The 12,500-nt window shown below is 34.7% G+C and overlaps 1 protein-coding gene across 3 annotated transcripts in view; it reads right to left on the reverse strand.

The window, feature by feature from the left end:
- Window positions 1-792: 792 nt before the first annotated feature.
- Window positions 793-12,500, reverse strand: part of LOC141757700 (arrestin domain-containing protein 3-like) — a 21,306-nt gene continuing 9,598 nt past the window's right edge. The window contains exons 3-8 of one of the 3 annotated variants that reach the window (XR_012591700.1): window positions 7,000-7,147; window positions 5,931-6,074; window positions 4,823-5,114; window positions 3,306-3,459; window positions 2,598-2,737; window positions 793-1,978 (exon numbers count right to left, since the gene is read on the reverse strand). Coding sequence is in view for 1 of the 3 variants with exons in the window: in XM_074618411.1 (XP_074474512.1) it covers window positions 1,901-1,978; window positions 2,598-2,737; window positions 3,306-3,459; window positions 4,823-5,079; window positions 5,931-6,033; window positions 7,000-7,147 (880 nt within the window). In the remaining 2 variants the exon portion in view is untranslated. Of the gene's footprint in view, window positions 1,979-2,597; window positions 2,738-3,305; window positions 3,460-4,822; window positions 5,115-5,930; window positions 6,078-6,999; window positions 7,148-12,500 lie in introns of all 3 variants that reach the window. The other 2 variants (XR_012591699.1, XM_074618411.1) reach the window with 2 other exon arrangements.

A 12,500-nucleotide genomic window follows, 5' to 3' on the forward strand; every position in this document is an offset into this window, starting at 1 on the left:
TCCCTCTATTTCTTTACAAGCTGACACACTGTCTCCATTAAAAGTATGCCGAATTATCTGTTATCAGCTCCTGTCTGCAGTGTACTCATGCATGTACAGACAACCATCACTGGATTACTGTGATACTGAAGGAAGTTGAGTTGAGTCAGGCGAGTTCTGCAGTAAAAAGGAGCGCCTTTATTCTATGAATTGTAAACTGGTTTATGGGCTTTTTATTCTCGATAGACAACATAGATAATTACATCCTCGGACAGATGAAGTCACACTGAATCTAAAAACAAGTGTAACATGTTTGTGAGTTCAGACTTGACTGAGTTATGACTCCGGGAAGAAGTGCAATTATTTATGCAAACTGCGTCACTTGGTGGCAAGAGTTCAATACGACGGTTTATAAGAAGTGGACGTAGTCATCGTGATGTCACCCGTTGATTTGTGGACTGCCGCTTTGAAGCCTCGAGTTCGGCATTTTGTCCGTCACCATCTTGTTTTTTTGCAACCAGAAGTGACACTAGGGGGTGGAGCTAAGTACTACTGAACGCTGAATAAGACATTTTTAGGCGACCAAAAAGGTTATAATTATGGCTGTCAATTGATTAAAATCTTTAATTGCGATTAATCGCCCCATCGTCCATAATATGCCAAAATGTAGCGTAAGTTTGGAGCATTATTTATCCTTCTACTTGACAAGCTAGTCTGACATGGTAGGTACCGATGGATTCATCAGGTTTTCTAGTTTCATATGATACCAGTATCTTCACTCTTAAAACTAAAATAAACACTACAAACGGCTCATTATTTTATAAAATAAACCTTTTATTTTATCAAAAGTTGATCATGACAGCAATAAGATCATGACAATAATAATATATAACGCACAGAAATGGAATAAAACAGCAACAGAGTATATGAAAAAAACTAGTGCAAAAGAAATCACAAATACAAAAATATATTGCACTTTTTGAAGTTTTAGGTGGAAGAAGTCATGTTTGAACAACATTCTCAATTTTGATATATTCATCTGTAAACATTTTTATCTTTTTTATTTTTATGCTTTACCATTCGTTTTTTTTGCAAGCTTCTTAACACCCGAAAAAAAAAAAATCTACAGCAAGAGAAGCTTTAGTTTCAGAGCAGAACCCGACGACAGGCGACTTGTGGTTCTTTATCTTGGTTGGTCGGAGTTGTGCTTTATCTCTAGACCCTGTCTGGGTTTACACCTGGTCAGTTAAACCAACACACACACCTCTCTCTCTCTCTCACACACACATTCACACACAATCGGAGCTTTACTTTAAGTGCTCGAGGTGGTCGTTTATGTTTCTGCAATATTTGTTTTATGTCTCACAGAATTGGACATTTTCCACCTGAAGTCTGGTTAGTGACAGCGACACCTGCAAGCCCCCAGAAGCCCAAACTACCATTTAATAAGTGAAGATAGCTTTTTTGTCCCGTCTTAAAATGTGCCATTTATAGTAAAGAGTACAATATTCTAAGAGTTTGTGGACAGACTGTACTGTAGCATATAGGCCCGCGGCAATCTGCAGTATATATAAAAACCACCGATAGAAAAAAAACAGTAATTACGGTATGTGCAAAATTCACTGCGAGGCGTGAGGAGGCGTCTTCTGACCGCTGGGAGTGATCGTCAGCCTCGTCACATAGTGGTGTTTGCCTCATCTTGAGCACAGGATATGGAGGATCCAGCATGGCTCGAAAAATCCCTGGTCCATACATCAACGGTCACCGAATACTCTGTCAGCTGACTCTGCCGGGTCAGGGAGGGTCTCGCCTTATTTATGGTGATATATAATCTGGTGAGAAGCTGGCTACGCGGGGCCTGCAGCTGAGGGGTGACGGTGTCTGGTTTGTGCAGAAGCCCTCCGAGCTCACCAAGCTCTCCTCAGCGGGACGGACACGTGTCGAGTCTCCTGACGTCGGCGGCGCCGCACACCTCCACGGGGTCGGGGTAAGGGTCGACCTGAGGGGGTGGGGGGGCACAGAGACAGAGCGCCATCTTTACAGGCTGCAACTCAACAAGTCAAAGATGTCTACTTAGAATTGATCAGCTTTCACGCAGAGAGATGCTCAGCTTAGCTTAGCTTAGCACAAAGACTGGAAACAGAGGGAAACAGCTAGCGTGGCTCTCTGCAAAAGCAACAAAATCCACAACAAATCTGCCTCTAAATCTCTCTGATTAACACAATCTCCTGTGTTCATCCAAAAACAAACAAATCACCGTTATACAGAGTTAAGACAGATTTAACATATAAGAGGTGTGCTGGAGCAACTTACAGAAATGATTTAAAGTCACTTCTAGAAGATCTGGAAAATAATACTCTTCATCAATAAGTTTGCTTTTAAATGTACGATGTTTTACTTACAGTAAGAAGTAGTAGTAGAAAATCAAACCTGTTTATGTATCTGAACTGGGTTTTGTCTATATTCTCTCTTATCTGGATATTTTGTATATTTTGTATATTTTTTTACTGCATCTTAACTGTATATGTTGTATATGTTGTATACTCTCTTACAGTGTGTGACAGTCTGTGTATGGTGTATTTATTTGTGTGTGTACTGTACATGTGTATTGAGCGTACCTCAGCGTAGAGTGGCGGCGGCAGATATCTGAACTCTGTGATGTACGTCAGCAGAGATCCCCGGTCGGACCGATCACAGCCGTGCAGACAGTCCCGTCTGTGAGACTCTGATATGGCGAGGTCGCTGTAACTCGGCGGAGCTGCAACAGACAAGCGAGCGTTAGAGATCCTCGCGTAGCGTAGCTTAGCTTAGCATAAAGAATGGAAACGGGTGGAAACAGTTAGCCTAACATGTTTGTTTATACTTATATTAGGAGAGAAGAGAAGATAGATATAGAAAAGGAAATGAAAAAAATAAATAATTAAAAATAAAATAAAAATGAGGGATAAAGTTAGAAAATAGAAATAAAAGAATAAAAAAATAGAATAGGAATAATTATAAACAAAAACAAAAAAAATAGAAAAAAATAAATAGGGAAAAAATAAAATAAAATAAAAAAATAAATAAAAATGAGATAAAGTTAGAAAATAGAAATAAAAAAAAAAATAGAATAGGAATAATAATAAACAAAAATAAATTTGAAAAAAATAGAGAAGAGAAAAAAAAAAAAATGAGAGATGAAGTTAGAAACTAGAAATAAAAGAATAAAAAAATAGAATAAAATATATAAAAAATAAATAGAGAAAACTAAATAGGGACAAAATAAAATAAAATAAAATAAAATGTTAGAGATCCTCGTGTAGCGGGTGATCTCATGTTCCTCCTACCCTCGGGTCTCTCCGACAGGCCCAGCCAGCTCAAAGTGCTGCAGTTGCTGCTGATGCTGGAGGTGCGGGTGGTGCAGGCGTGCAGCGGTATGGTCCCTATCACCAACGGCAACGAGAGAGACAAATTCAACCCGCCGGGAACGTCCACGTACACCTGCAGGCAGAAAAAACATGAAACAGGGAAGAACATTTTGGTCTCAGTGGGAGCCAGTTGGACCGGTTCATATCGGAGTATTTTCATATACACATGACCTGAAGTGAATTATACACAACCTGTCACACTCTGTACTCTGTACCGTATAACTGTACCATAACACTTTAACAGCTCCTTCCTGATCCATCTGCACCTATATTACCCTCCTAATAATAATAATAATAATTATAATAATAATAATAATAATAATTATAATAATTATAATAATAATAATTATAATAATAATAATAATAATAATATCACACTTTGGGACTCTAAGCAACACTGCTGCCTAAAAATATAGTTGTTTTTTTTATTGTTCCTGTTTATTTATTTAACAAAGTTGTAGGTTGTAGTTTTTAGGGTGTTATGAGCTAATTATTAGTAGTTTTTCTTGCATTACTTATTTGTTATTTTTATGCAGGTTATCAGTTATTATTAGTTTTAATGTGTTTTTAGCTAGTTATTAGTTTTTATTGTGTTTTTAGAAGGTTATCAGTAGTTTAATAGCTATTAATATTAGTTTTTAGAATGATTTTAGTAGGTTATTAGGAGGTTTTTATTAGTTTTTAGTGTGTTTTTAACAGGTTATTAGTAAGTTTATAGCTGTTATTATTAGTTTTAATGTGTTTTTTGCTAGTTATTGGTCGGTTATTAGCAAATTATTATTAGTTTGTTTGTTTTTAGCTGTTATTATTAGTTTTAGTGTGCTTTTAGCTGTTACTGTTAGTTTTTAGAGTGTTTTTAGAAGGTTATTAGGAGGTTTTTATTGTTTTTTATTGTGTTTTAACAGGTTATCAGTAGGTTATTAGCTGTTATTATTAGTTTTGAATATGTTTTTGAATGTTATTTTAGTTTTTAGAATGTTTTTATTAGGTTATTAGGAGGTTTTTATTAGTTTTTAGTGTGTTTTTAGCAGATTATTGGTAGGTTATTAGCAAGTTATTATTAGTTTTTTTGTTTTTAGCCAGCTGTTATTAGTTTTTAGAGTGTTTTTAGTAGGTTATTAGCAAGTTGTTATTAGTTTTTAGAGTGTATTAGCAGGTTATTATTAATTTTTAGTGTGTTTTTAGAAGGTTATTAGTATACAGTTTTTGGTCATTTTTACTGTGTTACTTTATTGTTATTTTTATTATGAAAACGGTTTTAAATTTGAGCCCGGTAGATTAATATTATAACGTGGGGCTCCATAGTTTAACTGAGTAGTGAGTTTGAATGCAGTACGTTTACTTGTAACAGAGTATTTGTTTTACAGTGTGATACTTTCACTACAGTAAAGGATCAGAGTACTTCTGGTCTACACATGGTGGCTCTCAGGACTCACCACCAGGGCGTACTCCACTCTGATGATGGGACAGTCCAGGATGGAGGGCGACACCGGGGGGATCTTCAGCAGCTTGCCCTCCCAGCTCTGACTCTTCCCCTGCAGCAGAGGGTCTCCTCTCAGATTGGACACCAGCTGCTGGATCTGCTTGCCCTTGCCCTTGGCGAAGAAGGTCTGGGTCTGGTACAGGGCGGCCTTGGGCACCACGACCCGGGACGAACAGTTCTCCACCTCGGCGAAGATTTGGATCGACTCGCCTTGGAGAGAAGGGAGAAGAGATCAGTCTGTCGGACTGAGAGAGAAGTGGAATAAGTGAAGAGTCTCGGGAGTAAAGAAGAAGAAGAAGAGTTGGAGGAGGAGGAGTGAGGAGGAGGAGGAGGAGGAGGAGGAGGAGGAGGAGGAGTGAGGAGGAGGAGGAGGGAGGAGGAGGAGGCGGAGGAGGAGGAGGAGGAGGAGGAGGAGGAGGAGTGAGGAGGAGGAGGAGGGAGGAGGAGGAGGAGGAGGAGGAGGAGGATTGAGGAGGAGGAGGAGGAGTGAGGAGGAGGAGGATGAGGAGGAGGAGGAGGAGGCGGAGGAGTGAGGAGGCGGAGGAGGAGGAGGAGTGAGGAGGAGGAGGCGGAGGAGGGAGGAGGAGGAGGAGGAGGAGGAGGAGGAGGAGGAGGAGGAGGAGGAGTGAGGAGGAGGAGGAGGAGGAGGAGGAGGATTGAGGAGGAGGAGGAGGAGGAGGAGGAGGCGGAGGAGTGAGGAGGAGGAGGCGGAGGAGGAGGAGGAGGAGGAGGAGTGAGGAGGAGGAGGAGGAGGAGGAGGAGGCGGAGGAGTGAGGAGGCGGAGGAGGAGGAGGAGGAGGAGGAGTTAGGAGGAGGAGGAGTGAGGAGGAGGAGGCGGAGGAGGAGGAGGAGGAGGCGGAGGAGTGAGGAGGAGGAGGCGGAGGAGGAGGAGGAGTGAGGAGGAGGAGGAGGAGGAGGAGGAGGAGGAGGAGGAGGCGGAGGAGGAGGAGGAGGAGTGAGGAGTGAGGAGGAGGAGGAGGAGGAGTGAGGAGGAGGAGGAGGAAGAGGAGGAGGAGTGAGGAGGAGGAGGAGGAGGCGGAGGAGGAGGAGGAGTGGCTCACCTGGTGTGTAGCCCTTTCGCTCGATCTTGGCGCTGAGGGAGATCGGACCTGAAGCACAGAACCAGCAGCACAGCGTCTTCTCCTTTGTACCAGCCTGAGGGGCCTGAAGCACAAAACCACCGACAACGTCACAACAGCTCCCGCCTTCTTAAAGACACATTATGAGAAATAAGCTCATTCACACACACAAGCCGGTTAGCTTAGCTTAGCATAATGACTGGAAACGGGGGGAAACAGCTAGCCTGACATGTTTGTTTATACTTATATTAGGAGAGAAGAGAAGAGAAATATAGAGGAGGAATTGAAAATAAATAAATAAATAAATAAAAATCAGAATTAAAAGAATACAAAATAGAATAATAATAAACAAAAATAAATAAAAAATAAATCGGGAAAAACATAAAATAAAATAAAAATGAGAGACAGAGTTAAAAAATAGAGATAAAAGAATAAAACAAATAGAGTAGGAAAAATAATAGAAAAAAATAAATCAATAAAAACTAAATAGGGAAAAATTAAATAAAAATAAAATGAAAATGAGAGATAAAGTTAGAAAATAGAAATAAAAGAATAAAAAAATAGAATAGGAAAAATAATAAACAAAAATCAATAAAAACCAAATAGGGGAAAAATAAAATCAAATATAATTAAAAAAAGAGAGATAAAGTTAGAATATAGAAATAAAAGAATAAAAGAAATAGAATAAGAAAAATAATAAACAAAAAACTAAAAATAGAGAAAACTAAATAGGGAAGAAATAAAATAAAAATAAAATGAAAAAGAGAGATAAAGTTAGAAAATAGAAATAAAAGAATCAAAAAATGGAATAGGAATAATAATAAACAAACAAAAATGAATAGAAAAATAAAAAAAGTAAAGTTTTTTACATACTCATTTAGTTTGGGGGGGGGGGGGGGGGTTATATAATTTTTCTTTAATACATAAAAAACAAAATGTAAAAACACAAGTTGTGTTAGTTTAATGTTTTCCAATGAAAATGAGAATAATGCTGTAGAAATGATCATCCTCTCTAATATGGTAAATCATCATATTGCAGTAGTACTCCTACCAGCAGCAGCGGCGTGTTGATGTCGATGTGCTCGAACACAATGAACTCTTTCTTCACTTTGACCGGCAGCAGCCACGGACGGTGGAGTTCAGCTTTCACCCAGTACCGCACGCTGCCGTGCTTCCCCTCGAAGGAAGTGGCCAGAGCCCTGACACACGGGAGGGGAAACAGAGTGTTGTTAGTACTACTGCGGTTGTGTACTGTAACTGGGTATCTGGGTATTTACTGCAGCGGTGGACGAAGTACTCAGATCCTTTACTTGAGCAAAAAGTACCACAACAACGATGTTAAAATACTCAATTAGCAGCAAACTCCTGCAGTCATAATCCTGTTTACGTAAAAGAAGTATCATCAGCTAAATGTACTTAAAGTATCAGTAGTGAAAGTACTCATTGTGCAGTATAATGTACTTAAAGTATCAGTAGTAAAAGTACTCATTGTGCAGTAAAATGTACTTAAAGTATCAGTAGTAAAAGTACTCATTATGCAGTATAATGTACTTAAAGTATCAGTAGTAAAAGTACTCATTGTGCAGTAAAATGTACTTAAAGTATCAGTAGTAAAAGTACTCATTATGCAGTATAATGTACTTAAAGTATCAGTAGTAAAAGTACTCATTATGCAGTATAATGTACTTAAAGTATCAGTAGTAAAAGTACTCATTATGCAGTAAAATGTACTTGAGTATCAGTAGTAAAAGTACTCATTATGCAGTATAATGTACTTAAAGTATCAGTAGTAAAAGTACTCATTATGCAGTAAAATGTACTTAAGTATCAGTAGTAAAAGTACTCATTATGCAGTAAAATGTACTTAAAGTATCAGTAGTAAAAGTACTCATTGTGCAGTAAAATGTACTTAAAGTATCAGTAGTAAAAGTACTCATTATGCAGTAAAATGTACTTAAAGTATCAGTAGTAAAAGTACTCATTATGCAGTAAAATGTACTTAAAGTATCAGTAGTAAAAGTACTCATTATGCAGTATAATGTACTTAAAGTATCAGTAGTAAAAGTACTCATTATGCAGTATAATGTACTTAAAGTATCAGTAGTAAAAGTACTCATTGTGCAGTAAAATGTACTTAAAGTATCAGTAGTAAAAGTACTCATTATGCAGTAAAATGTACTTAAAGTATCAGTAGTAAAAGTACTCATTGTGCAGTAAAATGTACTTAAAGTATCAGTAGTAAAAGTACTCATTATGCAGTAAAATGTACTTAAAGTATCAGTAGTAAAAGTACTCATTATGCAGTATAATGTACTTAAAGTATCAGTAGTAAAAGTACTCATTGTGCAGTAAAATGTACTTAAAGTATCAGTAGTAAAAGTACTCATTATGCAGTAAACGTACTTAAAGTATCAGTAGTAAAAGTACTCATTATGCAGTAAAATGTACTTAAAGTATCAGTAGTAAAAGTACTCATTATGCAGTAAAATGTACTTAAAGTATCAGTAGTAAAAGTACTCATTATGCAGTAAAATGTACTTAAAGTATCAGTAGTAAAAGTACTCATTATGCAGTAAACGTACTTAAAGTATCAGTAGTAAAAGTACTCATTATGCAGTAAAATGTACTTAAAGTATCAGTAGTAAAAGTACTCATTATGCAGTAAACGTACTTAAAGTATCAGTAGTAAAAGTACTCATTGTGCAGTATAATGTACTTAAAGTATCAGTAGTAAAAGTACTCATTATGCAGTATAATGTACTTAAAGTATCAGTAGTAAAAGTACTCATTGTGCAGTAAAATGTACTTAAAGTATCAGTAGTAAAAGTACTCATTATGCAGTAAAATGTACTTAAAGTATCAGTAGTAAAAGTACTCATTGTGCAGTAAAATGTACTTAAAGTATCAGTAGTAAAAGTACTCATTATGCAGTAACATGTACTTAAAGTATCAGTAGTAAAAGTACTCATTGTGCAGTATAATGTACTTAAAGTATCAGTAGTAAAAGTACTCATTATGCAGTATAATGTACTTAAAGTATCAGTAGTAAAAGTACTCATTGTGCAGTAAAATGTACTTAAAGTATCAGTAGTAAAAGTACTCATTATGCAGTAAAATGTACTTAAAGTATCAGTAGTAAAAGTACTCATTGTGCAGTAAAATGTACTTAAAGTATCAGTAGTAAAAGTACTCATTATGCAGTAAAATGTACTTAAAGTATCAGTAGTAAAAGTACTCATTGTGCAGTATAATGTACTTAAAGTATCAGTAGTAAAAGTACTCATTATGCAGTAAACGTACTTAAAGTATCAGTAGTAAAAGTACTCATTATGCAGTAAAATGTACTTAAAGTATCAGTAGTAAAAGTACTCATTATGCAGTAAACGTACTTAAAGTATCAGTAGTAAAAGTACTCATTATGCAGTAAAATGTACTTAAAGTATCAGTAGTAAAAGTACTCATTGTGCAGTATAATGTACTTAAAGTATCAGTAGTAAAAGTACTCATTATGCAGTAAACGTACTTAAAGTATCAGTAGTAAAAGTACTCATTATGCAGTAAAATGTACTTAAAGTATCAGTAGTAAAAGTACTCATTATGCAGTAAAATGTACTTAAAGTATCAGTAGTAAAAGTACTCATTGTGCAGTATAATGTACTTAAGTATCAGTAGTAAAAGTACTCATTATGCAGTAAAATGTACTTAAAGTATCAGTAGTAAAAGTACTCATTATGCAGTAAAATGTACTTAAAGTATCAGTAGTAAAAGTACTCATTATGCAGTAAAATGTACTTAAAGTATCAGTAGTAAAAGTACTCATTATGCAGTAAAATGTACTTAAAGTATCAGTAGTAAAAGTACTCATTGTGCAGTAAAATGTACTTAAAGTATCAGTAGTAAAAGTACTCATTATGCAGTAAAATGTACTTAAAGTATCAGTAGTAAAAGTACTCATTGTGCAGTATAATGTACTTAAAGTATCAGTAGTAAAAGTACTCATTATGCAGTAAACGTACTTAAAGTATCAGTAGTAAAAGTACTCATTATGCAGTATAATGTACTTAAAGTATCAGTAGTAAAAGTACTCATTATGCAGTAAAATGTACTTAAAGTATCAGTAGTAAAAGTACTCATTATGCAGTATAATGTACTTAAAGTATCAGTAGTAAAAGTACTCATTATGCAGTAAAATGTACTTAAAGTATCAGTAGTAAAAGTACTCATTGTGCAGTAAAATGTACTTAAAGTATCAGTAGTAAAAGTACTCATTATGCAGTAAAATGTACTTAAAGTATCAGTAGTAAAAGTACTCATTATGCAGTAAAATGTACTTAAGTATCAGTAGTAAAAGTACTCATTATGCAGTAAAATGTACTTAAAGTATCAGTAGTAAAAGTACTCATTATGCAGTAAAATGTACTTAAAGTATCAGTAGTAAAAGTACTCATTATGCAGTAAAATGTACTTAAAGTATCAGTAGTAAAAGTACTCATTATGCAGTAAAATGTACTTAAAGTATCAGTAGTAAAAGTACTCATTATGCAGTATAATGTACTTAAAGTATCAGTAGTAAAAGTACTCATTATGCAGTAAAATGTACTTAAAGTATCAGTAGTAAAAGTACTCATTGTGCAGTATAATGTACTTAAGTATCAGTAGTAAAAGTACTCATTATGCAGTAAAATGTACTTAAAGTATCAGTAGTAAAAGTACTCATTATGCAGTAAAATGTACTTAAAGTATCAGTAGTAAAAGTACTCATTATGCAGTAAAATGTACTTAAAGTATCAGTAGTAAAAGTACTCATTATGCAGTAAAATGTACTTAAAGTATCAGTAGTAAAAGTACTCATTATGCAGTAAAATGTACTTAAAGTATCAGTAGTAAAAGTACTCATTGTGCAGTATAATGTACTTAAAGTATCAGTAGTAAAAGTACTCATTGTGCAGTAAAATGTACTTAAAGTATCAGTAGTAAAAGTACTCATTATGCAGTATAATGTACTTAAAGTATCAGTAGTAAAAGTACTCATTGTGCAGTAAAATGTACTTAAAGTATCAGTAGTAAAAGTACTCATTATGCAGTATAATGTACTTAAAGTATCAGTAGTAAAAGTACTCATTGTGCAGTATAATGTACTTAAAGTATCAGTAGTAAAAGTACTCATTGTGCAGTAAAATGTACTTAAAGTATCAGTAGCAAAAGTACTCATTGTGCAGTAAATGTACTTAAAGTATCAGTAGTAAAAGTACTCATTATGCAGTATAATGTACTTAAGTATCAGTAGTAAAAGTACTCATTATGCAGTAAAATGTACTTAAAGTATCAGTAGTAAAAGTACTCATTATGCAGTAAAATGTACTTAAAGTATCAGTAGTAAAAGTACTCATTGTGCAGTAAAATGTACTTAAAGTATCAGTAGTAAAAGTACTCATTATGCAGTAAAATGTACTTAAAGTATCAGTAGTAAAAGTACTCATTGTGCAGTATAATGTACTTAAAGTATCAGTAGTAAAAGTACTCATTATGCAGTAAACGTACTTAAAGTATCAGTAGTAAAAGTACTCATTATGCAGTAAAATGTACTTAAAGTATCAGTAGTAAAAGTACTCATTATGCAGTAAACGTACTTAAAGTATCAGTAGTAAAAGTACTCATTATGCAGTAAAATGTACTTAAAGTATCAGTAGTAAAAGTACTCATTGTGCAGTATAATGTACTTAAAGTATCAGTAGTAAAAGTACTCATTATGCAGTAAACGTACTTAAAGTATCAGTAGTAAAAGTACTCATTATGCAGTAAAATGTACTTAAAGTATCAGTAGTAAAAGTACTCATTATGCAGTAAAATGTACTTAAAGTATCAGTAGTAAAAGTACTCATTGTGCAGTATAATGTACTTAAGTATCAGTAGTAAAAGTACTCATTATGCAGTAAAATGTACTTAAAGTATCAGTAGTAAAAGTACTCATTATGCAGTAAAATGTACTTAAAGTATCAGTAGTAAAAGTACTCATTATGCAGTAAAATGTACTTAAAGTATCAGTAGTAAAAGTACTCATTATGCAGTAAAATGTACTTAAAGTATCAGTAGTAAAAGTACTCATTGTGCAGTAAAATGTACTTAAAGTATCAGTAGTAAAAGTACTCATTATGCAGTAAAATGTACTTAAAGTATCAGTAGTAAAAGTACTCATTGTGCAGTATAATGTACTTAAAGTATCAGTAGTAAAAGTACTCATTATGCAGTAAACGTACTTAAAGTATCAGTAGTAAAAGTACTCATTATGCAGTATAATGTACTTAAAGTATCAGTAGTAAAAGTACTCATTATGCAGTAAAATGTACTTAAAGTATCAGTAGTAAAAGTACTCATTATGCAGTATAATGTACTTAAAGTATCAGTAGTAAAAGTACTCATTATGCAGTAAAATGTACTTAAAGTATCAGTAGTAAAAGTACTCATTGTGCAGTAAAATGTACTTAAAGTATCAGTAGTAAAAGTACTCATTATGCAGTAAAATGTACTTAAAGTATCAGTAGTAAAAGTACT

The sequence above is a fragment of the Sebastes fasciatus genome, chromosome 19, assembly GCF_043250625.1.
Source record: "Sebastes fasciatus isolate fSebFas1 chromosome 19, fSebFas1.pri, whole genome shotgun sequence".
In the NCBI taxonomy this organism is placed as follows: domain Eukaryota; kingdom Metazoa; phylum Chordata; class Actinopteri; order Perciformes; family Sebastidae; genus Sebastes; species Sebastes fasciatus.